The sequence below is a fragment of the Muscardinus avellanarius genome, assembly GCF_963383645.1.
Source record: "Muscardinus avellanarius genome assembly, chromosome: 5".
In the NCBI taxonomy this organism is placed as follows: Eukaryota; Metazoa; Chordata; class Mammalia; order Rodentia; family Gliridae; genus Muscardinus; species Muscardinus avellanarius.
The window spans coordinates 64,078,220-64,104,930 of record NC_137790.1 but is presented as its reverse complement, the minus strand read 5'-3'; the positions used below and the strand labels follow the sequence as shown (position 1 = coordinate 64,104,930).

The following is a 26,711-nucleotide window of genomic DNA, read 5'->3' as shown; positions in this document are numbered from 1 at the left end:
TAGAAATTTATTTTTTGTCAAATTGAACCTCATTTTAGTAACCTGACCCATTTCCAATATCTATAGGCTCTTTTGTATTTTATCACCATCTCAGTGGTTTTTGCAAACATTTCCCAATTACCAAAATTATGCTAACACCCAACTCCTGGTCCAACCTCAGCCCCGTATGCATCTTCTTCAAATCAAAACATCACTCCTTTTTTGGTCATTGAATTTTAGTTGGTTTCCAATTTGTGAATTGTGTTCTATTCCCAACCAATTTGCATTAGTTTTAAAAGCAAAATACTGCTCCATAGCAAATAGCAGTTTATACATATTTATCCTTCTTCCAAAGGATTGGAGCTTTGGACAGATTTCAGTTCACTGCTTCTAACTCATTTGGTGGAAAGGTGAGGAAAATGAAAGTAAAACTCCAAGGAGAATAGAGGTTAAATTGTCTTCTTGTTCAACCCCAGCCCAATTCTTATGGAACAGGGCAATGCTTTATTTCAGCCACTGACAAGAGATAGCCTCGCTTGATGTTCTCAGTTCCTGTTGCCCATGAAAGAAAATCATTCACTGGTAACTCCAATCATCCTGCTCGTTCCTTTAAGAGACGTTGGACAGATAAAGCCTCTTTAGATTCAGCCTGAATGCAGTCCAACAGAAATGAACTGCTCCAACATGCCAACCCCAGCACAGAGAGGTCAGGAAGTAGATTAAAGGGTTCAAAGAAGCTAGTTGGAGAATGTTTACTTTTTCAAACCCTCAATCACATACATACTATTCTTTTTTATCCCCCCCCCCGAAAGAACCCCTACTTTAAAACTCCAGGTTTTCCTTAGGTAGAAAACAGAGTTTATTTTCAATAGCTCACTGATCCAAAAAAGAGGTAGAAGTTGGCCCCTTTCTGGATCCATTTACCATTGAGCCACTCGGTGGGGATAGATTTCCTGGGGGATCCCTTGGTGGGCACACATTTCCTGGGGGCTCCTCCAGCACACATGGCTAGAAGAGTCCGGGTCTTCTGTTTAAGGCCATCACAAAGGAACTCTGAGTACATCGCTACAAAGGGAGGCTGGAAATAACGGTTCAGAGAATAAAACTAAAGTTCATTATGTCTCTGGCTGCCAGGGCCCTTCCCTGGAGGACTTTCACCTTCTCCATCATCTTTGGTTCCTACAAGTTCCCCAGAAAAACTCCTCCTCCCATCAATCCAGCCTCATTGGCCCTTTCATGCCCCCAGCCCACCACACCATAGCCAAGTCCAAACCACCTTGCCCCAGACTGGCATCTCTTCCTAAAAGCCTGTTATGTATCCTTATCTCCCTATGACCCTTGCATATAAATACTCTCTTCCCATTTCACTGTATATTCCTAAGGGCAGAGACCAAGGGTTAGTCTTCCTTGACTGTCCCCGTAGAGGCTGGTACCATGCCTTATTCAGAAAATGCCTTAAGCAGAAAACAGTGGCTCATGTCTGAAATCCCAGTACTTGGCAGGCTGAGATAGGACCACAGATTCAAAGCTAACCTCAGCAACTTAGTGAGACCCAATTTCAAAATAAAAAGGTGTGAGGGGGTGTAACTCAGAGGCAGAATGCTCTTGGGTTCAATCCCTAGTGCCAAAAAAAAAAAAAAAAAAAAAAATGCCTTAAGCAAGTAAATGTTGATTTAAAAAAAAAAACAAAACAAAAAAAAAAAAAAAAAACAGGGAGAATGGGAGGAGGCTGACTCTGGAGTTTCACCATCGTAATCATCACAGCAGACCCTGGAGCCCAAACTCTGCCCCTCAAGGAGGAGGAATGGGTCTGCTCAAAACATCGGATTCGAAGCCAGGTCAAGGTTTTTGATTTTTGTTTTTAACTTTGCATTCATTATTAAGAGACAAGCTATTCACCTGGAGTTTCCATAAGGGAATGGAAGGGTAGGATGGAGGAAATGAAGATGAAGAAGAGGGTGCCATTCAGCAAGGGGACACACACACGCTCACAGTGCTGTGGAGAGTACAGACATGAACACAGCCAATCTGTAACACAAAGGTGGGCATGTGTCTCCTATGATTGCTAACCAGTCTCTGCTAGGAAAGTGAAGCTCCCCAGGCTTCTGTAACTCAGGACATTAAAGTAGTCATGAGGCTCGGTGTAGACGTCTTCCCCCGGCTCGCTGCAGAGGCCAGCAGGGGCAGCATCTGCCTCCGCGCAGTTTCCAGGAGGGGAGGGAAGGCTGAGTCTCCATTCCTGACGTTCCGCTGGCGTGCTCCCGAGGCCACTTGCCACAGAATGGATTCTGCAAGATTTCTTCTGGAAACAAAAAAACCACAAAGTGAGTATATGGGGATGTGATTGAATAGTTACTCCCCAGCACACGGTTATAATCATCTCTCTCTAATCAGTGCAAACACACATGGGCCAACTTGAGTTCTTACTAACACCAATACTTTTGTTTTATGGCACTAGAGATGGAACCCAAGGACACTCTACACTCAACCTTTGAGCTAGACCCAGCCCTATTTTTATTTTGAAATAAGGTCTCACTAAGTTGCTGAAGGCCTCACTAAGTTGCTAAGGCTGGCCTCAAATCTGCAATCCTCCCAGGTACTGGGATTACATGAGGCACTACCATGCCTGGCTGAAGTTTTAAATGAACTAAAGGGATAAGATGAAGCCCCTTACCGAAGGAAGAACCCAACTCTGACTCAGATCAGTGTGAATGCAGGCCATGCCCTTTCTCCTCAACCAAACAGCCCTTCCTCTCAGAGTTTCACAAATGCCACACACTCTTTCTTGCCTTCCCAGTTGTGTATATTCTGTACCCACTGTGCAGTCCCTGGAGTTCCCTGGAAACCTGTCTCTTCATTCTCCCTGACTCAGTCCCACAGTAAGATGTCCAAGAAGCTTCCTCTGGCCCCTCAGGGAGTGTTACCTGCATCCTGAGTGCTCTAATATAGTTCTGTGTGCTTCCCTGTGCAACGGTTAATGCCACCTGGAACTTACGTGTTAATCCTTCTAGCTTCTCCGGGCTCTAGAATGTGAGCTCCCTGAGGAAAGGGCCCATGCTCTGTTTCTTTCTGTAGCCTCAGAGACCATTAGAGATGCTTAGAATATGTCTTAGGGACCAAAATATAAATGCATGCTCAGGCATGGGCCCGTGAACATGCGTTTTTCTATAGTACCATATCTAAAAATATCTGATTTTCTAAATCAGAGTAAAGTCTCATGGCCAGCTAACTAGTACTGCACTTAGGGGACAACAGGACAAAACAGTGAAATCTGTGTAGTTCAATCAGGTATATGAACTCAATCATCAAACCCATATGGTAGTATCACTGTTGAGGGCTGTGATAAGACAAAGGAATTAAAGAGCCAGAGGCACAAGTAGGATGGCAGAAGGCATGATGATTGACATCTCAATGTAATGTCGACCCCTCTCAGCCGCACTGAAGACTGTGCTAATGCAGGTCTCTCATCCCACTGTAGATCTGGTTGACAGAATTACATGGAGTCACACAGGCCTGGAAAAATACTCTCAGTCACTGCACACCCAATATCCTTCTGACCAAAATAAGAAACATCAGCACCATGCGCTGCTGGTATCAAGCCCAGCCGCACACAAGCAGAGGGAGGGAGGCTGAGAAGGAGGGCACAAGAGCTGCATAGATGTGCACAGTGAACATGTATCAAAAATTAGGCATGAGCCGAGCATGGTGGCGCATGATTGTAATCCCATCACTGGGGAGGCTGAGACCGGAGGATCGTGGTTCACACAGTCTCAGCTACTTAGTGAGGCCCTCCGTAACTTAGTGAGACCCTGTTTCAAAATAAAGAGTAAAAATAGGGCAGCGGGTGTAGCTCAGAGGTCGAATGCCCCTGGGTTCCATCCCCAGACCCGATTAGTCATGTGCACTGTTGCAGGCCTTCAGGACTTGGGCCTAGACTGTCACCTCAGGAGCACATATGCAAGTCAGTGGACTCTTTCCACATACTATTTACTATTTTGTTTTGGTGTGTGTATACATATGTGTATATTTATTTTTGTTTGGGGGAGTTTGTATTTAGGTTTATTTATTTATTTATTTATTTATTTATTTATTTATTTTTGGTGCTAGAGATTGAACCCAGGGGCGTTCTACTTCTGAGCTATACCCTATCTCCCCCACACACACACTTTATTCATTTTATTTACTTTTTTGGTACTAGAGGTTGAGCCCAGGGCCATTCTACCTCTGAACCACATTCCCAGTCTTTTTATTATCTTTTATTCTGAAAAAGGTCTCACTGAGTTGATGAAGCTGTCCTAAAGCCTGTGTCTCAGCCTCCCAAGTGCTGGGATTACAGCTCCAGCTCTTTCCTTCCCCATATACTGTTAATTCATTCCTTTTCAGCAGAAGTAGCTAAACGTTAACATAAGTATGAAAAAAGAGTGGTTATCATTGCTCACACGGACACTGTGCTTAAAAGAACTGCTACATCCCTCGGAGGAATCCAATCCATTTTTAAAGTATGAACACGCAATTCTTTCTCAAAGAACTAATTATGACCTTTTGTGCTTGTGTGTTCCTGTTCCCATTCCTGGTAAGACTAGCCACCCTTGCTTTTTAATTTTAGGACTATTTTGAGCTCCAAAAGTCCTCTGGGAAACGCAAATGTGCCTGAGATGGGGCCCTCAGCTGTTCCATTTTCATTCTGTCCTGCGTAAGGGACTCTATAATTGTAATTGGTGTAAAAAATAGGTCTGGGATTAATGCACTGAGGTGTCCTACAGGGGCAAAGGGAGCTACAGAAATCAAAGCTGACTCCTCCCAGGACAAGCAGCGCCTTCAGGGAGAATGTGAGAATGGACAGCGGGGTCAGCTGAGTCACTGCCCAGGACCTGGACATACACAGTCTTCTGTTCTCCCATAGAGGATCCCCTGGGGGCATTTCCTCAATATCTGCTTAGCCAATGACATTTGTTAATAATAAATTCATACAATATAAACTGTGATTGATTACCAGATATTATGAGGCACCATGGTAAGTAAAAATTTTAATGATTATAAAAACTTAACAATTAATGGTTATTAACACATGCTAGGGAAAAAAATCAGGTGCCTTACATGAATTATTTGACTTAAGTTCTCCCACACCATTAAAAGGGAATGCCGGCCAGGGGTGGTGGTGCATGCCTGTAATCCCAGTATTTGTAGGCTGAGACAGGAGGAGTGCAGGTTCAAGGACAGCTTCAGCAACTTAATGAGGCTCTCTGCAACTTAGTGAGACCCTGTTTCAAAATTAAACAACAAAAAAAAAGAGGCTGGATTTATCACTCCAATGTAGAATGTCCCTGGGTTCAATCACAAGTATCAATAAAGAAAAAGGAAAAAGAAAAAAAAAAAAGAGGGGGAATGCTGCAATTATTTCCATTTTACTGAGGAGGAAATTGAGACTCAGCAAATTTAGGTGGCATACCTACTGAAGTGATAAACAAGACCTAAATCTGGGTCTGTCTGATTCCTAAGACCCTCCTCCTAAATGGAGCAATGTATGGGCCCTTTGGGTCTGTAGAGAGTGCTATTGACTTCCTGCTTGGATCCCTCTGTCTGGCCAGTGCTTTTATCCAGCTGCTGGGAGGCCAGGCTGTGTGCCTGGGCCCTCTCTGTGAGCAGCCAGAAGTCAGTGATTGACTAAAGCATGCTTTCCAGGCCTGATTGCCACCTTGGAGTGTGACCAGCTCTGGTCGCAGAAACACAGCGAGTATAATTACTTCAAAGGGAGCTCAGGAAGCCTGATGTGGGAGGAGATTAAGATGGTTAATAGAGTTCAGTGTTCCCAGGAGAAATAAAGATAGGTGGCCAACATGAGCATTGTGCAAGCATGCACACACACACACACAAACACACGAATGATTACAATACACTACTACACTCCTCTTTATGGTTTCCTTATATCTGGCCTAGACCTTCATAAGTCCTCTACTAAACCATCCTTGAACAACTCAAAGAACCCTGTGTTCCCTGCAGGGACCTTGGAGAGTGTGAGTGTAAAATGTTTTGAGGGAGGAGGGAGGATGCCCCGGAGATGACAGACAACATCCAGGAAAAAAACAGAGAGGACCTATACTATTCAGGAAGCAGTGGAGATGTCAAAGAGGGGGCTGGTGAATAAATCATCAGAAATGGGTATGGTTTACGGCAGGACTTGATAGCGTCCAACCCTCTCTACACATTTTCTTATTTCCTACTGCCATAAGTCTGGATCCCTGGCATGAAGATTAACCAGCCTTGAGTCCTACCAGGAAAATGTGTTCTGCTGCCTCTGAAGAACCTTTCATCTTTGCACTCCAGAGCTGTAGAACACTGGAGACAACAGAGGAAATCTGTTCACCAGCCACCATGGCAGCTTCCTTCCCAGCTCAGAGATCAACCGCCATTGCCTTCACCTCTCCCTGAGCCAATCAATTCTCTTGTCCCATAGAGGTTTTATTTCCTAATCGCGTCTATTGTGGTAGCTGTGACATAAATGAAAATACCATGGATCATTGGCTCTCTCGAGAACACCAGCCACATCTCAAACACTGCTGGGTCCTCAGCATCCTGTTCAACCAGGTCTGTTGAAGTATAGAGAGTAAATGGCCATCTCTGCGAGCCAGCCAAGTCAGCAACCTCAGCGTTTGCCGCATAGCCAGGAAGTGAGGGTTTGAATCATGAGATAAATGAGATTTTTGCAGACAAATGAATGCACCAGGCAATCACCTGCTGGTATAAGGCCTTTCATGGAGTGATCAGCAATTGTGTGCGCTTCCCTTCCAGGTACCAGCAGGTACCTTGAGAATTGTTGAACTGGGTAATTTGTGGTCCCCCAAAGACATATGGCTTAGACTCTACCACCAAAATGTTTTTTTCCATCATCACTTCAATCTCTCACTCACATAAAATGGAGGGGTCCTCCCATGAATTGATATTTCAGGACTAAAATTTCTACTTGGATCAACCCAACTAGTTCCTTTAACATCAAACCTTCTAGTTCAACAAAGTTATCCTTGGCAATCCACCTGAAAATTTTTCATTCCAATCTGATTTTCTATTGATATAGAGATTTAGTAATATACCATAGCAAGTGTTTATGCCTCTAAGGGTCTAACTTTGTTTTAGAACTCGGTTAATAGTGAACAGAATTTGGTTATAAGATTTGGTCATCCAGTCATTAAACCAGGCTAAGTCCAAGCTTCTGGCTCTAGTAGCTTGTATTCAGGATTTGAGGTTTGGCTGGAATGAAAGTTTTGCTCCTGTGGGGAGCTTAAAGGGAAAAAATATCAAAGGATCCTGGGCTCTCCTCATTTGTATATCAAGTTAGAGACAGAATATAGTCAACTAGAACATATTATTTGTTATGCCAATACCCTGTTATTGATGCAAGGTTAAGAAAAACAGACTAAATATATCTACACAGAAAATGGACAGAACCTAAGATGCAAAATATTGGGCTAGAAGACTGATCACTGTAGTTGAAATGAGTATGTGGAAGAAATGTAACTCAAAGAGCAGAACCATTAACAGTTGAAAAATATATACAATGAGGTCAAGGTAAGGATACAGAGTTAAGACTGTTTAAAATACAAAATGCCATAAGGTCTGAACCAGAGAACATTACAGTGAAACTATTAATAAGCAATTTTAGTTATTATAGTTCATATAATTCATTTCAACTAAGACCTGGAAAGGAAGCCAGTACTCTGTGGTCTTCAAAGGAACAGCAAGAGTTAAACAGAGAAATCAAGCAGAAGATAGCAGGTGTGGCAGCACAGACCTGTAATCCCAGTATTTAAGAAGCTAAGACAAGAGGCTCACAGGTTCAAAGTCAGTCTCAGCAACTACTGAGACCCCGTTTTAAATTTAAAAAAAAATTAAATAAGGCTGGGTTCTAACTCAAAGGCAGAGTGGCCCTGGGTTCAGTCATCATTATCAAAAAATATTAAATAAATAGAGAAGAAAACCAAAGGGTGGGCCTTCTCTGGGAATGGGAGAAAGAGAAAAAGAAGGTAGAAATTTGCAATAAGCATTAAGCGAGGTGGAATCAGATTCTTAGTGCACGATGCTATCCAAGCCCACGTCTCACTGAGATGGGGAAGGACCCAGTTCAGAAGGAGAGTACGTGACTGGGCAGGCTTTAGGTACTGAGGAACTTGAATTCCCAAGGAAGTCTTGACTCAAGAGAATTCATCTTACAGCTAAAGTAGGCCAGCCCAATCTGCTCTGCTTGTGAAAGTCAGATTTCAAAGGCAGATAATGAAACATGACATTAAAAGGAGGAGTTCTGAGACAGGAGGATTGCACAGGTTCGAAGCCAACCTCAGCTACTTGGTGAGGCTCTCAGAAATTTAGTGAGACCCTGTTTCCAAATAAAGTATAAAATAGGTCCGGGAGTGTAGCCCAGAGGTAGAAAAGCCCCTGGGTTTCACCTCACCACAAAAAAAAAAAAAAAAAGGAGGAGTTCTGCCTCTGGTAGAACTATGGTTGACCATGTAGCTTGAACCAACCCTTCCACTGCCAACAGCTAGGGAAAATCAACACAGTACTCAAACATCTGCTTGAAGAAATTAGAGATCTGCCAAGCAAGTGAGTAATTTGTGGGCTGCGAGCAAGATCTGGAGAAAAAAAAGAAAGCCCAGACCAGGAGTGGTGGTGTACCCTTGTAATCCAGGTACTTGGGAAGCTGAGATAGGAGGATTGCAGGTTTGAGGAGACTTTCTTAGCTCAGAGTTAGAATAGCCCCTTGGTTCAATCTCCAGTAGCACAGAAAGAAAGAAAGAAAGAAAGAAAGAAAGAAAGAAAGAAAGAAAGAAAGAAAGAAAGAAAGAAAGAAAGAAAGAGAAAGGAAGAGAAAGGAAGGAAGGAAGGAAGAAAAAGAAAGGAAGGAAGGAAGGAAGGAAGGAAGGAAGGAAGGAAGGAAGGAAGAAAGAAAGAAAGGAAGGAAGGAAGGAAGGAAGGAAGAAAGAAAGAAAGAAAGAAAGAAAGAAAGAAAGAAAGAAAACCTGGAGAGATAAGATGAACATTTGGAGGCATTTTCTCATAGAGGCAAAAGTTACCTAGATAAATGGCTGATAAAATACATAGAGCTTCTAGCTAGAAAGTCAAAATTTTAGGGCTCAGAAGCCCATGGAGGGGAAACTTTGGAAAATATCACAGGCATTTAACTTGGATCCCAAAGGATCACAGCTAGGAGTACAAGAATAGCAGAAACTGAACTCCAGCTTTAAGGCGTCTCAGCCCTGGTTGAATTAAAGTGACCTGAGAATTCTCTGGCCTCCAGACTGGTTACCTGCCAGGTATACAGGGAACCACTTCTGGAGGAAGATAATATTATCTATAACCTCATACTATTACAGTATTTAGTTTTGGATACACAGCACTCATAAAAAGAAGCAGTAAAGAAGATATGCCCAAAGAGCAAATAAAAATAGACAATAGAAAAAGACCCATAGATGATCTAATTGATAGGACTGTTGGGCACAGGCTTCAAAGTCACTGATTAATATTTTCAAAAAATTAAAAGGCAAGATTGGGAATATTAACAGGCTGTGAAGTTTCTAAACAAAGAACAGATAATATAAGAGAAGATAAACTGGGAGGTATGTCAGCAGAAAACAACCACTAAAAACCATGGTGTGCTGAATGGATGCGAAATACAAAACAGAGGTTCAGAGACAGGGGAAAGAAAAGCGAAAATGTCTGTAATTAGAGCTCCAGAAGGAGAAGAAAGCAAGAATGGGAAAGTAACATGGAAAAATAATTACCAGGATTGACCTTAAACTGACAAAAATCGGCAGGCCACAGACTGAAACAGCACTCTATCCAAACCCAAAGAGAATAAATACAAAGATAACTGCACCTAATTATGTTATTTTACCATTGTTGGATTCTAAAGATGACAAAATATTGGAAGAACTAAAAGAAATAAGCATATTTTCAAACATAAGACCTGTTTTCTCAACAGAAACACAGAAATGGAATAAGATTTTCCATGTGCTAAAAGAAGATAATTGCCAACATAGAATTCTATACCTAGCAAAACAAACATATAATTTTTAAATTGGGGGGAAACAAAACTCAAAATAATTCATTGCCAGCAGACCTGCAATAAAGGAAAGACTAGAGGATGTCCTTCAGGCAGAAGAAAAATAATCCCAGTTACAAGACAGAACACACAGGACCGAGTAAAAAGCAATGCAGAGGGTAAATCTTTATGAATATTGAGGCTAAATGAATGTCATTGAGCTGATCTAAATTAATGTCATTATAAAACAATAATATTTTTAGGAATTTAAAGAATAAAGAAAACTAAAAAGCATAATGATATTAGAATAAACTGAAGAGGAAAGGAGATTACAAGAGTTAACATGCTCTAAGGTCTTATACAATCCAAAATAAGATAAAAGTACTAATTTGTTTTGTGTCAATATAGAGAGGTTTTTGTGGTTTTTTGTTTTTGTTTTGGAGTTTTTGTTTGTTTTGTTTTTTGTTTATATTAGGGAATTGAATCCAAGGGCATTCTATCTACAACCTACATCCCCAACATTTTTTTTTATTTTAAAAAAGTTTTCTGGAAGATGGCGACCGAGAAAAGCGGAGCTTAAAAGCCCCACTAACAACTAATCTCCATTACCACAAAATCAGCGCCTTTCATAGCCAGAAAACACCATCACCAGAGAAACAAAAAAAATCACCAGGCTCCAGAGAGAAAGCGGACTGAGAACAGAGCTCAGAGCCACAGAGGAGATACACCGGCCTCACGCCCGAGACCGCGGCAGCAGCGCCATACTGCCGGCGGCAGCGGCAAATTCACCGGACGGCTACAGCAAGCCGAGGTGAGCCGCTGCGGAACAGCCAGGCGGGATTTCTCGCCGCAGGTAAAATCTAAAGCTCCCAGTGGCTGAGCTCAGCACACACTGCAGGGATTCAGAGTGGAAATCAAAACCAAGAAGAAATACGCCAGCCTCACGGCCGAGGGCGTAGCAGCGGCGCCATATTGCCACCAGCGGCAGCAGCAGAGAATTCACCGAATCCAGTACAGCTACATCTGCGTACTCAAGAACAGTGAGTCAAATTGCGGGCCACAGAGGAGAAATCCCAGTACTGTACTCCCTGAGACTTGACCCAGTGGGGGAGGGGCGGTGGCAGAGATATCACACCATAGGAGAACGTGCAACCTGGAACCCCCCACAGTCTAAAGCAGCCTGTCGACTCTCTGGGTCGGAGACTCTGTGATACAACCCAGTAAAGGAGTAGTGGGGTCTGAGATACTACTGACTCGAGATCCAGAACACCTTAAGTGAAGTCATAGTGACCCAAGGGAAGAACCCAGAGAAGGCACAAACTTCTGAAATCATGGGAAAGAGGAATAATACTGGAGCAATGAATGCCCACAACCCCACAACATCAGAACCCGATAAAACAGAAAATCAGAGATTTCTAGAAGATCAAATCAGGAAAATAACTGTAGAAATAATAGAGGTGCTTCAAAAAGAACTCAGAGAGAGCCAAAAAGAGATAAAGGATGCAATTAATGAAGTAAAGGCCTCAATTCAAAGCACAAACAACCGATTAGACCACATGGAGAACAGAATCTCGCTCTTAGAAGATGATCATTCCAAAAATGAACACATAGTTTCTAATCTAGGAAAAAATATCCGACAGCAGGAATCTGATATTGAAGAAATATGGGCCCATTTTAAGAGAGCTAACCTAAGAATAATTGGAATAGAGGAGGGAAAAGAAAGTGAAACCAAAGGGATCAACAATCTCTTCAAGGAAGTAATAGCAGAAAATTTTCCAAACATAGAACAAGAGGTTGATACACAGGTCCAGGAAACTTATAGAACTCCCTTTAGACAGGATCGGAGAAGAGGATCCCCACGCCACATAATTGTCAAAATGACCAATGTGGAAGCCAAGCAGAGAATCTTAAAGGCAACAAAAACAAAGGGCCAAGTGACATTCAGAGGCAAACCAATTAGAATCACTCCAGACTTCCCAAACCAAGTCATGAGAGCCAGAAGGGCTTGGAGTAACATATTCCAAACTCTGAAAGAAAACAACTTCCAGCCAAAAATTTCCTACCCAGCAAAACTTTCTATCAAATTAGATGGAGAAATAAGAAGCTTCCATGACAAACAGCAACTGAAGGAATTTATGTCTTCAAAACCAGCACTAGAGAAAATACTCAAAGAGATTAACTACAAAGAAGAAATAGGTAACACACACCAGAACCAGAGAAACAAGAGTTTCCATCCAACAGACAACTAAGACTGGTAATCTGTGGAGATTCATTATTTATGTTAGTCTTTTACCTATCTCTAAATGGTATTGTTTGCCTTTATTGTTGTTAATTTTTAGGATTTCTAGTTGGAATATTAATATACCTTCAGATATAGCATTTGGAAATATTTTATCCCATTCTATTAGTAACTGTTAACTCTGTTTACATTGTCTTTGGATATACAATTTTTTTTATTTTTTATGGAGTTTGTATACTCTTCTGTTGCCTGTGCCATTGAAATCATATCCAAGAAATCACTGCCAATTTCAATGTTGTGAGGTTTTATGACCCAGATTTTCTCCTAAAAGTTTATAGTCTTAAGATTTATATTTAGGTCTTTTATCTATTTTGAGTTAATATTTGTATATGGGATTAGGTAAGGGTCCAACTTTATTCTTTTCCATGTAATTATTATGTTTCAACAATATTTAGTTAAAAGATTATTATTTCCACCACCAAATGTTCGTGGAAACCTTGTCAAAAATAACTTGACAATATAGGGAAGAATTTAGCTCTAGGCTTTTATTTAACTCCAATGGTTTATATATCTGCCTTTAGAATAGTACTACACTGTTTCAATTATTGTAGCTTTATATGGTTTGAAATCAGAAAATATATATCTTCTAGCTTTGTTCTTTTTCAAGATCGTTTTGGGTATCTAGAGTCCATTTTCCATATTAGGATAGATTTTTTTTCTGAAAAATAAATATATAAATATATGATAGTTTCACCTAAAAAAACAGAAAAAAAATATTCTCTGGTAAGAAAGAAAGTAAAAAGAAATATTGAAATGTTATCTTTAAGTCATCAAAAGCTTAGAATCAGACAAATGAAACTGTTATGTGAGATTATCATTTTTAATTTTGGATAAATTGCTATAATACTAGATGTCAACCACTAAGCCAAGCATGAGAGGGAGGGATGGGGAGAGAATGGGGTGGGGTTCGGGTGGGGGCTGACTGGGCGATGTGTGCATGTATGTCTACAAAAGTTTGTATCCCACTATGATGTATGAATACAGTGCACCAATAAAAAAAAAGTTTTGTTTTATTATTTATTTATTTATGGTGGTACTGGGGTTCCTGGAAGCCCTTCTACCTCCAGACTACACGCCCAGACGTATTTTATACTTTTATTTGGAAACAGGGTCTCTTAAGCCAGTACGTCTGGCTTTAGATCTGCATGATCCCCCTGTCTCCGCCTCCCAAGCACGGGGATTACAAGCGTGCGCCACCACACCCGGCATATTTTTAAAAAGTCTTATTAATTTTCTAAGGATCTCACTAAATTGCTGAAGTTGACCTCAAACATGCGATTCCCCCTGTCTCAGCATCTCAAGTACCGGGATTACAGGTATGTGTTCATCATATAGAGAGGTTGTAATAAGTCAGGAATATATTTTATTTTATTTTATTTTATTTTATTTTATTTTATTGGTACTGGAGATGGAACCCAGGGGCAGTGTACCTGCAAGCTACACCCCCATCTCTTTTTTTAGTCTTTTTAAAAATTAATTAATTAATTAATTTATTTATTTATTTATTTTTGCAGTACTGGGGATGGAACACCTGGGGCATTCTACCTCTGAGCTACAACCCCAGCCCTATTTTTATTCTTTATTTTGAAACAGGGTCTCGCTGAGTTCCAAAGGGCCTCACTAAGTAGTAGCTGAGGCTGTCCTTGAACCACGATCCTCCTGTCTCAGCCTCCTAAATGCTGGGATTACAAGTGTGCGCCACACCCCCAGCTTTTTTTTTTTTTTTTTTTAAATTTTGAAACAGGGTCTCACTGAGGTGTGAAGGGCCTCACTAAGTAGCTTAGGCTCTCCGTAAACCATGATCCTCCCATCTCGGCCTCCCAAATGCTCAGGGATAAATTATATGATGTCTATTGTAACCATTAAAAGAATTGCAAAAGAATGCAGAACTAACAAATAGTGTTTTAAGAATAAAGAAAGAAACGCCGGGCGTGGTGGCGCATGCTTGTAATCCCCGTGCTTGGGAGGCGGAGACAGGAGGATCGCGCAGGTTCGAAGCCAGCCGCGCTGGCGTAAGAGACCCTGTTTCAAAAATATAAAATAGGTCTGGGAGTGTAGCCCGGAGGAAGAAGGGCTTCCAGGAACCCCAGTACCACCAAAAAAAAAAAAAAAAAAGAAAAAGAATAAAGAAAGAGCCGGGCATGGTGGTGCATGCTTGTAATCCCAGTATTTGGGAGGCTAGGACAGGAGGATCTCGGTTCACGGCCAGCCTCAGCTACTTAGTGAAGCCTTCTGCAACTTAGTGAGACCCTATTTCAAAATAAAGAATTAAAAAAATAGGGCTTGGGATGTAGCTCAGAGGTAGAATGCCCCTGGGTTCCATCCCCAGTAACACACACACACACACACACACACACACACACACACACTAAAAAAGAACCTTAATTCAAAAGATAGCAAGGCAACTGGAGAGAAAAGTCAAATAGGAAGAAAAAGATGGCACTGTAAACCCACATATGTCAGTGATAACAAGGCCATGTACGAAGTCCAGAGAGAGTGGTTTGGGTGCTATGGAATCAAGTTGTCAACTGAGCAGAACCAAAGTTAGAGGGAAAGTAGGTCAGGCGGGTGGAAGTGGACAGCGCTGGGCATCACAGGCTGTGTTTCCCCAAATATTCGTGCACTGAATTGAATTAAGTTAAGTCAGGGAACTTAAAGAGCCCAAGAGAATAACCAAAACAAGGACTGGGAGCTCTTCCGCCCACCCCAGTCAACACATACTAAGATACTAGTTTGCAACACGGCAAGGACACGGACATATTTGTTCATCATTTCCACAGCTTTTGCATGTAAAATGCCCTCTGTTCTTTACAACTTTGTGACAAGAAGCAGAGAGAATTATAATGTCCATTTCACATAGGAAGAAATGGAGACTGGAAAAATTAGGCAGCAAGCCTAACATTGCGCCCTCCGTACCAAACTAAAAAGAAAATCTTCCAGTTTCCCACCTGCTGCTCTTTCAGACACACGACCTCTGAGCTAAAGGCGCAGCTGACTTACAGCTGCCGGTCTTGCTGTGCATCTCAGATCCCCGCATTTCTGGAGTGCTTGTTCCCCATCTTACACGAATGCTGGGCTGCCCAGCACTACTGAAGAATCGTGAGAATTAAATGAGCTACTAGAAAGCACAGAGTAGACATCCTCTGAGATGCATCACACTCACAGTAGATAAACTCCCAGAGCAGTGCTGAAGGGGCAGGCAGGAATAGTCATTGTGAGGGAAAGCAAGATGGGCAGAATACAGGTCCAACCTCCTGGGAACTCCCGGGCTGGCAGAGGGGCAAGGGAAAGGCATAAATAAGTGCACTGAAAGGTGGAACCACATCTGGGCCTCTCTCTGCACACAAAGGAGACCCAAAAGCACCAGGGTGGTGGGATGGGGCGGCGGGGCTGGGATGTGCAGCCAGAGCCATGCATTACCTTTCTAGCCAAGGCGACCACCCCGATGACAGCTGTGCAGGCGACCCCCAGCACGGTGACCAAGGCTCCAAGCAGTGGGATCTGGGACCCCGCACTGTGCTCAGCCGCTAGAGGGAGGACAAAATAGAGGTGAGCAGCAGAGCCCAGAGCAATGGGAGCATCACAGCCTTCCCAGAAGAAGCCTCAGCTTCAGGGTGCAGAGGTGGGGATCGGCCGGACCCTATCTGGGAAGGACTGGAAGCTTTAAGAGTTGGACTTAATGCCCCCACCTAGTCTCTCAGGACATCAATCTTCCAAGTAATGGCATATCCAGGGCCAATCATTTTTGGGTTTTGGTACTGGGATTGAATCCAGGAGCATCCTAATCTTTTTATTTTTTATTTTTAAATAGAGTATTGCTAAGTTGCTGAGGCTAGCATCCATCCTGCAATCCTCCTGTCTCAGCTTCCCAAGTACTAGGATTACAGGGGTGCACCAGCATGCCTGACTCTCTCCCCATATACTGTTTATTCATTGATTTTCAGTAGAAGTGGATAAACCTTAACACAAGCATGAAGAAAAGGAGTGATTGTCAACTCATGTTGGAGCCCTGCTAGAGCACATCCTTGTTAACACCCCTCAGCCCCCTTCAACAAGATCATTTTCAATCATGAAAGGAAACAAATAACCGTCTAGAAGAAAACCCAGATATGAACATTTTCTTTTCTAATGTTTCCTGTATTTAACCAGGTCAACAAAACTATCTTAATTAGAAATTAAAATAAATTTATGTTGTTACAAAAAATAAGCATACACCCTTTCACCTTAACCCCGTAACACTTATTTCCAGCTAGACTGTGCAAGCCTGGAGGGAGGAGGGCTCCGGAGCCTTATCCATTTCTGCTCTCCCTGCACTTGGCACCTAGTAGATACTCAGTAAATATTTGTGGCATGCAGAAAGGCATGAGTAAGTGAATTTCTTGAAGACCTAAAATGTAACTTGAAGGAAGAAGAGGCAGGGGGAACATTTCAAAGACATGAGTGATATTTGATTCAAGGAGAATGTGAGAGAAACAAGATGACTGCCCCAATAGTGTGTTGTGCAGTGGGCAGAAGTGTTTCCAGGCCACTTCATCCCACTCTCTCTTTCCCCCCCAGAGCTCAGGCAGGACCCAAGAGTCCAGGGCAGACTTGAAAGGACAAGGGTCTGGTAGAGGCTTCCCTCTAACAAAGGGCTTAGGTGCTGGGATGTAACTTGGAGGTAGAAGTTCCCTGAGTTCAATTCCCAGTACCGCCAAAAAAATTTTTAATAAAAAAAAAAAGAAACAAGCAAAAAAACCCCAAATATCAACTATATTAGGAATCGGGGATTTGAAGTAGAAGCACCAACTCACAGTTGCAAAACAGAGATTTCAAGGTCTTTGGAAAAGAAACAGGTCTAGGGAGGGCGCAACAGCATCTCAACACACAGTGGGGAAGGGGTGGGCTCTGCTAAGGGATACTTAAAGCTTGGGCTTGTTAACCAGGTCAGCTTTAGAATTAAATTTGATTTTAACAGTAAGGTTAGAAATAGCTTCAATATAATACTTAGAAGGGACTTGGACTCAGGTGTAAGATTAGAGTCAGAAAGAAGTCAAAGTCAATGCAAGTAATTAAAGGAGAGTTGCCATTCCAGGTACGCAGCTGAGCCCTTGAGCAACAGGAGGAGAAATGCCAGACCAGTGGTGTTTTTTGGAGTCAACAAAGGCAAAAAAAAAAAAAAAAAAAAAAAAGCTGGAACATGCAGGATTTGGGCAGCAGCTGGCCAGGGGTCCAAGAGAGCATCTTCTGAGCGCTCCTGCAGGTAGACCATGACACAGGAGGAAGGAACTTGATCTTTCACTCCCCCATTTTCACATGAAAAATACCTGAGCCCCTGTGTCCAGGGACGAGTATACTTGTCAGGAGCCTGAGCCCTGAACGTTCTGTGTAGACATGAGCGAACACACATGGCTTCTCTCTGGACTCCAGTTCCTGGGGCCTCCATCCCATGTTGGAGCACCTGGCTGGATGCCCTTCCTCTCCCCAACCTGAGGCTCCCAGACATATGACACTGGGATAGAGCATCCAGGATGCTCAAAACCATCATGTGTTGACATTTACTGGGATCCAGGTTTTCTGTCCTCTTTATTGCTGAGGCTTCTCTGATCAAAAAGTGATATGTAGCATAATAAGTAGCATTTGTGAAGTGAAGCTTATTGGGTGTCTAGCTACAACCTGAGACATTATTTATAAGAACTCATGAGATTACTCACCATGTGTGTGCGTGTATGTGTGAGGATTGAACCTAGGGGCATTCCACCTCTGGGCTATACCCTCAGCCCTTTTTTAATTTTTACTTTGAAATAGTGCTTTGATAGATTGCTGAGAATCTCACTACTTGCTGAGGCTATTCTCAAACTTGTGATCCTCCTGTCTCAGCCTCCCAAGTACTGGGATTACAGGCATGTGCCACCATGCTCTACCTCACCACACCACATGTTATAAATGAGAAAACTGAGAGCTAAACAAATGACCCATGACGACTTCCGGGAAGATGGCGACCGAGAAAAGCGGGGCTTAAGAGTCCCGCTAACAACCAATCTCCATTACCACAAAAAGAGCGCCTTTCATAGCCAGAAAACACCATCACCAGAAAAACAAAAAAACCACCAGGCTCCAGAGAGAAAGCGGACTGAGAACAGAGCTCAGGGCCACAGAGGAGACACACGCGCCCGAGGACGCGGCAGCAGCACCATACTGCCGGCGGCAGCGGCGAACTCAGCGGACGGCTACAGCAAGCCGAGGTGAGCCGATGCGGAACAGCCAGGCGGGATCTTTCAGCGAAGACAGCATTTAAAGCTCCCAGTGGCTGAGCTCAGCACACGCTGCAGGGATTCAGAGTGGAAATCAAAACCAGAGAAGAAAAAATACGCCAGCCTCATGGCCGAGGGCGTGGCAGCGGCGCCATATTGCCACCGGCGGCGGCAGCAGCAGTGAATTCACCGAGTCCAGTACAGCTACATCTACGTACTCAAGAACAGTGAGTCAAATTGCGGGCCACAGAGGAGAAATCCCAGTATTGTGCCTCCTGGGACTTGACCCAGTGAGGGAGTGGTGGTGGCAGAGATATCACACCATAGGAGAGCGTGCAACCTGGCACCCCCCCATAGTTTAAAGCAGCCTCTATCGACTCCCTGGGTCGGAGACTCTGTGATACAACCCAGTAAAGGAGTAGTAGGGTCTGAGATAATACAGACTCGAGATCCAGAGCACCTTAAGTGAAGCCATAGTGACCCAAGGGAAGAACCCAGAGAAGGCACAAACCTCCGAAATCATGGGAAAGAGGAATAACACTGAAGTAATGAATGTACACAACCCCACAGCATCAGAACCTGATAAAACAGAAAATCAGAGATTTCTAGAAGATCAAATCAGGAAAATAACTGTAGAAATAATAGAGGTGCTTCGAAAAGAACTCAGAGAGAGCCAAAAAGAGATAAAGGATGCAATTAATGAAGTAAAGGCCTCAATTCAAAGCACAAACAACCGATTAGACCACATGGAGAACAGAATCTCGCTCTTAGAAGATGAGCAATCCAAAAATGAATGCATAGTTTCTAATCTAGAAAAAGATATCCAACAGCAGGAATCTGACATTGAAGAAATATGGGCCCATCTTAAGAGAGCTAACCTAAGAATAATTGGAATAGAGGAGGGAAAAGAAAGTGATACCAAAGGGATCAACAATCTCTTCAAGGAAGTAATAGCAGAAAATTTTCCAAATATAGAGCAAGAGGTTGATACACAGATCCAGGAAACTTATAGAACTCCCTTTAGACAGGATCCGAGAAGAGGATCCCCACGCCATATAATTGTCAAAATGACCAATGTGGAAGCCAAGCAGAGAATCTTAAAGGCAACAAAAACAAAGGGCCAAGTGACATTCAGAGGCAAACCAATTAGAATCACTCCAGACTTCCCAAACCAAGTCATGAGAGCCAGAAGGGCTTGGAGTAACATATTCCAAACTCTGAAAGAAAACAACTTCCAGCCAAAAATTTCCTATCCAGCAAAACTTTCTATCAAATTAGATGGAGAAATAAGAAGCTTCCATGACAAACAGAAACTGAAGGAATTTGTGTCTTCAAAACCAGCGCTAGAGAAAATACTCAAAGAGATTAACTACAAAGAAGAAATAGGTAACACTCACCAGAACCAGAGAAACAAGACTTTCCATCCAACAGACAACTAAGATTGGTTATCTGTGGAGATTCATTATTTATGTTAGTCTTTTACCTATCTCTAAATTGTATTGTTTGCCTTTATTGTTGTTAATTTTTAGGATTTCTAGTTGGAATACTAATATACCTTCAGATATAGCATTTGGAAATATTTTATCCAATTCTATTAGTAACTTTTAACTCTGTTTACATTGTCTTTGGATATACAATATTTTCTTTTATTTTTTAGGGAGTTTGTATATTCTTCTGTTGCCTGTGCCATTGAAATCATATCCAAGAAATCACTGCCAATTTCAGTGTTGTGAGGTTTTATGACCCAGATTTTCTCCTAAAAGTTTATAGTCTTAAGATTTATATTTAGGTCTTTTATCTAGTTTGAGTTAATACTTGTATGTGGGATTAGGTAAGGGTCCAATTTTATTCTTTTCCATGTAATTATTATTTTTCAACAATATTTAGTTAAAAGATTATTATTTCCACCACCAAATGTTCGTGGAAACCTTGTCAAAAATAACTTGACAATATAGGGAAGAAGTTAGCTCTAGGCTTGTATTTAACTCCAATGGTCTATATATCTGCCTTTAGAACAGTATTACACTGTTTCAATTATTGTAGCTTTATATGGTTTGAAATCAGAAAATATACATCTTCTAGCTTTGTTTTTGCTTCGAGATTGTTTTGGGTATCTAGAGTCCATATTCCATATCAGGATAGATTTTTTTCTGAAAAATAAATATATGATGGTTTCACCTAAAAAAAAGAAAAAAATATTCTCTGGTAAGAAAGAAAGCAAAAAGAAATATTGAAATGTTATCTTTAAGTCATCAAAAGCTTGGTATCAGACAAATGAAACTGTTATGTGAGATTATCATTTTTAATTTTGGATAAATTGCTATAATACTAGATGTCAACCACTAAGCCAAGCATGGGAGGGAGGGATGGGGAGAGAATGGGGTGGGGATTGGGTGGGGGCTGACTGGGCGATGTGTGCATGTATGACTACAAAAGTTTGTATCCCACTATGATGTATGAATACAGTGCACCAATAAAATAAAAATTAAAAAAAAACATTAAAAAAAATAAATAAAAATAACTGCTGTGAAACAAAAAAAAAAAAAAAAAAAAAAAAAACAAATGACCCATGACAATACCGAGCCCCAAGCTGTGTGATTCCAGAACTGAGGCCCTGCTTACTACATCTGCCCTGTGTTGGAGCCAGACAAGAAGTGACATTATGAAAAGGAAACAGGGTCTCTTAAGCCAGCGAGGCTAGCTTCAAACCAGCGTGATCCTCCTGTCTCTGCCTCCCAAACACTGGAATTACAAGGGTGTGCCACCATGCCCGGGCTTATTTTTAATTTGAAACAGGGTGTCACTAAGTTGCTGAGAGTTTCACTAAGTTACTGAGGATCTCACTAAGTTGCTGAAGCTGGCCTTTAACCTGTGGTCTTCCTGCCTTCCTCCCAAGTACTAGGACGACAGTCATGCACCACCATGCTTGGCTTTAGAATCAGTATTTTTAAAGCTCCTTAGACCTGGACATGGTGGCATATGCTTGTAATCCCAGTACTTGGGAAACTGAGACAGGCCAGCCTCAGCAACTTAGTGAGACCCTGTTTCAAAATAAAGGATAAAAATAGTACTGGAAATGTAGCTCAGAGGTAGAGTGCCCCTGGGCTCAATCCCTAGTGCCAAAAATTAATTAATTAATCAACTAATTAATTAATTAAAAAGGCTCCTCAGATTATTCAAATGTGCTCTTCCTCCTCTTCCTTCTTTTGTGTTATTGGTGCATTCTACCTCAAAGTTATGCTCTCAGTCCTATTTTTTTTTTTTTTTGATACTTGGAATGGAACCCAGGGACCTTCTATCTCCAGGCTATACCCTCACACCTTTTTTATATTTTGATTTGGAAACAGGGTCTCACTAAGTTGCTGAGAGCCTCACTAAGAAGCTGAAGCTGGCTTCAAACTTGTACAATCTTCCTGTCTCAGCTTCCCAAGTACTGGGATTACAGGCATGTGCTACCACACCTGGCTCTTTTTTTTTGTTTTGTTTTAATTTCTTATTTTGAAATAGGGTCTCACTAAATTGCAGAGAGCCTTGCTAGGTTTCTGAGGTTGACCGCAAACCTGCGATCCTCCTATTTCAGCTTCCCAAGTTCTGGCATTGCAAGCCTGCACCATCAGGCCCTGCTGAGGACCAGGACAACATTCTCTAGGCTAGAAGAAGAGCTTCGGCAGCCACCCTGCTGCAGAGGGAGTACCTGAGCTTCCTAGGACCTCCAGGACGATTCTCCCTGTGTAGATCCCATCGGGGTAGGTGTGATAGACGCAGAAGTACTCTCCAGAGTCATTCCTGGTCAGCGACTTGAGAGTGAGGCTCAGGCTGGGGCCTGGGGTCATCCGCTGGCTGAACACTGGGTTGACATGCCACCCAAACTCACTGTGACAAATGGCCAGAAGTTGGTCCTGCCGCTCCCAGTTGACTTGGGTCACTTTGGCCATGGTGGAGGAGAGGTGACATTGTAAAATGACAGTGCCTCCTTCCTCTGCAGAAATGCTCCCCTTCGTGACCACCGTGCCTGCCAGAGCTTCTAGGAGGGGGGGGGAAACAAGCCTGAGCCCGGGGCAGCAGCTGCCCTCGGCTATCCTGTGGGGATCCCACACAGCCTCTCCAGTCGATCCTGTCACCCCTCCACCCCATGCAGACTATAGTTGTTTCCTGTTTCCCTCACTTCAAGAGATGTTCTTCAAGCCAGGCTTGGTGTTGCACACCTGTCATCTCAGTACTTGGGAGGCTGAGACAGGAAGGTTGCAGGTTCAAGGCTAGCCTCAGAAAGTAGTGAGTCTCTCAGCAACCTAGTAAGACCCTGTTTCCAAAAAAAAATTAAAAAAAAAATAGAGCTTGGAGGTAGAATTTCCCCAGACTCGATCCCCAGTACCCCCCACCAGAAAAAGAAATGTTCCTCTTTATGCCTACCTATCACACAAGGTTCCCATCCTAGCCCATGGCCCCTCTCTGGGCTTCTTGTCCTTCTCCACACACCTCTATTTTATTCCGGCGCGTCTCCTTCCGCGCATCACCTCTGCCTCCAGAGCTTGCTCCTGCCTCCCTGAGCCCCCACCCTCTTAGAGTCTTGTTAAAGCTGCATGTCCTCCCTCCCCTGCATCACTGAGGACCCCAGGCCATGGCCACCACCTTGTCCTTTCTGCGGCATTGTTTAATGAGCACTTCGTCCAGTGCCTGGCTTAGCCTACACAATTGCACCACGTCCTCTCAGGACATTCTGCTCTATACCTTCAAGACTAGCTCCTGGATTACTTTTACATGCTGTTATATCTCCCCAGTTAAAGAGTCTCAGCCAGCCAGGCGTGGTGGTGCGCACATGTAATCCCAGTACTCTGGAGGCTGAGATAGGAGGATTGTAGGTTCGTGGCCAACCTTGGAAATTTAATGAGGCCCTCTGGAACTTAGTGAGACCCTGTTTTAAAATAAAGAAAATCAGGCTGGGTGTGTACCTTGGAGGTAGAATGCCCCTGGGTTCAATCCTCAGTACCATGAAAAAATTAATTAATTAAATAAAAGGCCTCATCCAACACCACACATTCTGCTGCTTTTGTGCTTAGCCCAGTGCCGGGTGCCTTATCTTTGAAATAAAACCTGGCCGTTTGGTTCTCTGTCATTTGGAGTGTCTGGAAAAACCTTCAGGAGAGCCAAGAAATGCAAAGGAAAGAAGACTTGGCCAGAAACTCTGCTTCTCCCAGGCAAAAAATATCTTATTCAGGGCTCCCCACTCCCTGACATCCCTGGGCACCTCTCTTCCCTTTAGAAGGTTCTGTTGTTGCTGCTGCTACCTCGTAGACAAGGAAAAACCTATCTAAACACCAAATAACCCTTTATGGAATTCAGCTTAAGGTTTGAAGAATTCCTAGCTTGTCCTATGGACCTCAATATCAAGAACCACAAGGTGCAAATTTAATAGGTCATTTTGTATCAAAAGGTCAATTATGAAGAACCTAGCATTTTTTAATTAAAAAAATATATTATCTGGGTTTTGGTATGACCCAGACAGTGCTGACATTATTTTGTATTTTACTGGTTCCTCCTCCCTCCAGAAAAGGGTTTTATTTGATGTACCCAAGTCTTAAGTTTCTCAATAAAAACATCTCCATTAAAAAAAAAAAAACAATTTGAGCAGGGCGTGGTGGTGCACACCTGTAATCCCCGCACTTGGAAGGCTGAGACAGGAGGATCGCACAGGTTCAGAGCCAGCCTCAGCTACTTAGTGAGGCTCTCAGCAACTTAGTGAGAACTTGTTTCCAAATAAAGTATAAAATAGGTCTGGGAATATATCTCAGAGGTAGAAAGCCCCTGGGTTTCACCCCCAGTACCACCAACAAAACAAAACAAAACAAAATGTACTATGGTTTTTACACATTTCTGTCCCCCTCCTTGAGAAATATTTGTCTAAGGTTTTTAATATGGAAGAAATCAACTTAACAAAAAAATCGTTCCATAATGGAAGACTCTGGAATCTATGAAGAAGACATTTTCAATTCACAGTTAAGTATTTACAACAACCCAGAAGGTTCCTCAAAACAGAAAAGAAAGCCAGGCGTGGTGGTGCGTGCTTATAATCTCAGCATTTGGGAGGATGAGACAGGAGAATTGTGGTTTGTGGATAGCCTCAGCTACTTCATGAGGCCCTCTGCAACTCAGTGAGACCCTGTTCAAAATAAAGAATAAAAAATAGGACTAGGGGTGTAGCTTGGGGGTAGAATGTCTCTGGGTTCCATCCCCAGTACCACACACACACACACACAAAAAAAAAAAAATAAAAATAAAAATAAAAATAAAAAACAGAAAAGAAGCTGGGAGTGACGGCACATTCCTGTAAAATCCCAGGAATTGGAAGGCTAAGACCAGAAGATCACATGTTCAAAGTCAGTCTCAGCAACTTAGTGAGACCCTGTTCCCAAATAAAAAATAAAATAGGGCTCAGAAGCAGAGTGTCTCTGGGTTCAATCCCCAGTAACATCAAATAAACGAAACAAAACAAACAAAAAAACAGACAGAAGATGGTGCAGGAGTGAGCTTCTAAAAGCACCTCCTTTGTGGCTTTCTTCTTAATCTCCTCTCCTTCCCCTACCTCCTCTCTTGTACCAGCCAGTCAGAGCCACCAACCCAGAGAATCTACGAAGGCTAGGCAGAACAGTGCTGCATCTCATGCTCAGAGTCTGTCTTGTCAAACATGAGGCTATGCTGGACTCTGAAAACAGTGTGGAAGGCAGCCTGAGCCTTTACCATGTGAGTGTCCTGAGCACCATACCCTCTTGACTCCATTCTCTTCTCCTCCCTGCTCAGCTAGGTTTCCAGGCCTTACCTGAAGTGAGGAGGGGAGCCTGCCTCAGCCCCTGGGCCCAGAGCAGGAGCAGACACCAGAACATGCTTCTGCCCAGAGGGCCCACAGGAAGCAGATGTGGCCTCTTCTGTGACCGAAACAGGCCAACTGCAGGTGGCAAGGTGAAACTGAGCCCAGGAGGAAAGAGGGTCTCGGAAAAACCGAGTTCAGCAAAACCCATGTCAGAAACAGACAGAGCTCTCAACAAGTACACAAACTGCAAAGAGAGAGCCACAAGAAAGACCATGAAGGAAACACACTGAAAAATAAACAAAAATGCGGTTTGAGGTACACAGGTCTTCAGTGACTATTAGTCAATATACCACTTTTAAGTTCTGCCTTGAGACACTTTAAAAAGTCAGCCTTTATCTAAAGAGTCAAGAACATCTGTGCAATGGCTGCGATTCTGAAGAACCTGTTAGTGATGCAGAAATTCTCACTGGGCTCCCTTGATGTCCCCCTGCTGAAGAATGTACAGTCAGGAAAATATTACAAGGTTGGCTGCTCACAGACCATGTGCTCTGCTTGAAATCTACCAACTGGGGACAACATATAGATGGAGATAAAGGTCTTAGGCAGTTAGTCTCTCCTCGAATCCTATTTCTCTTTTATTATTTATCTGAATTGAGAATTGTTGAATTCCAGTCCAATTCCTCTGCTGCAGTAGAATCAGAAGAGCCTAGAAGAGTGTTTGCAGTGACCTCATGAGCATTGGAAGCATGGAGGAGGGTAAGCCCACAGACCTGAGCCTGGGAAGCCATCAGTTGGTGCTTGTCTGGGGCTCCCAGCCCATAACCAGGTCTTATAGCTGACCTTCCTCTCTTCCTCCCTCCCTTTATTCATTTAAAAGTCCCCAGGTGGGCCTCCGAGGCCGGGATTAGAGCCTGCTGAGAAGTGAGGCCAGTGCCAGTGCCAGGGCCAGCGAAGCTGGAATTGGAGCCTGCCGTGAGGCAAGGCCAGTGCTGGAACCAGCGAGGCCGGGATCAGAGTCTGCCGGGTGGCCAGACCAGTGCCGGGGTCTTCAAGAGTGGGATCAGAACTTGCAATGAGGCATACACTGAGAAATATCACAGAAAATAAAAAAATCAGATGCTTTCCCTAATATGCAAAAACTAGAAAGAAATGGGTAATAGGAGGAAATCTGTTTGAAGAAGAGGCCCTATGGAGGAGCAATTAAGGTGACCAATCAGAGAGGATGGGATGGGGGAAGATGGAATCTCTTTAAAACACATGATGTACAGCCAGGCATGGTGGCGCACACTTGTAATCCCCGTGCAGGAGGATCGGGCAGGTTCGAAGCCAGCTGTGCTGGCTTCAGAGACCCTGTTTCAAAAA

At 42.9% G+C, this 26,711-nt stretch overlaps 1 protein-coding gene across 1 annotated transcript; it reads right to left on the bottom strand.

Annotated features, from left to right (window-relative positions):
* Nucleotides 1-2,044: 2,044 nt before the first annotated feature.
* TIGIT (T cell immunoreceptor with Ig and ITIM domains) lies at nucleotides 2,045-25,422 on the bottom strand (the record flags this gene model as incomplete). The annotated part of the gene is made up of 4 exons (XM_080696850.1): nucleotides 2,045-2,281; nucleotides 15,732-15,838; nucleotides 22,239-22,565; nucleotides 25,359-25,422. The coding sequence occupies 4 exons, from the start codon at nucleotides 25,420-25,422 to the stop codon at nucleotides 2,045-2,047; spliced, it is 735 nt and encodes a 244-aa protein (XP_080552976.1).
* Between the last annotated feature and the right edge of the window lie 1,289 nt (nucleotides 25,423-26,711).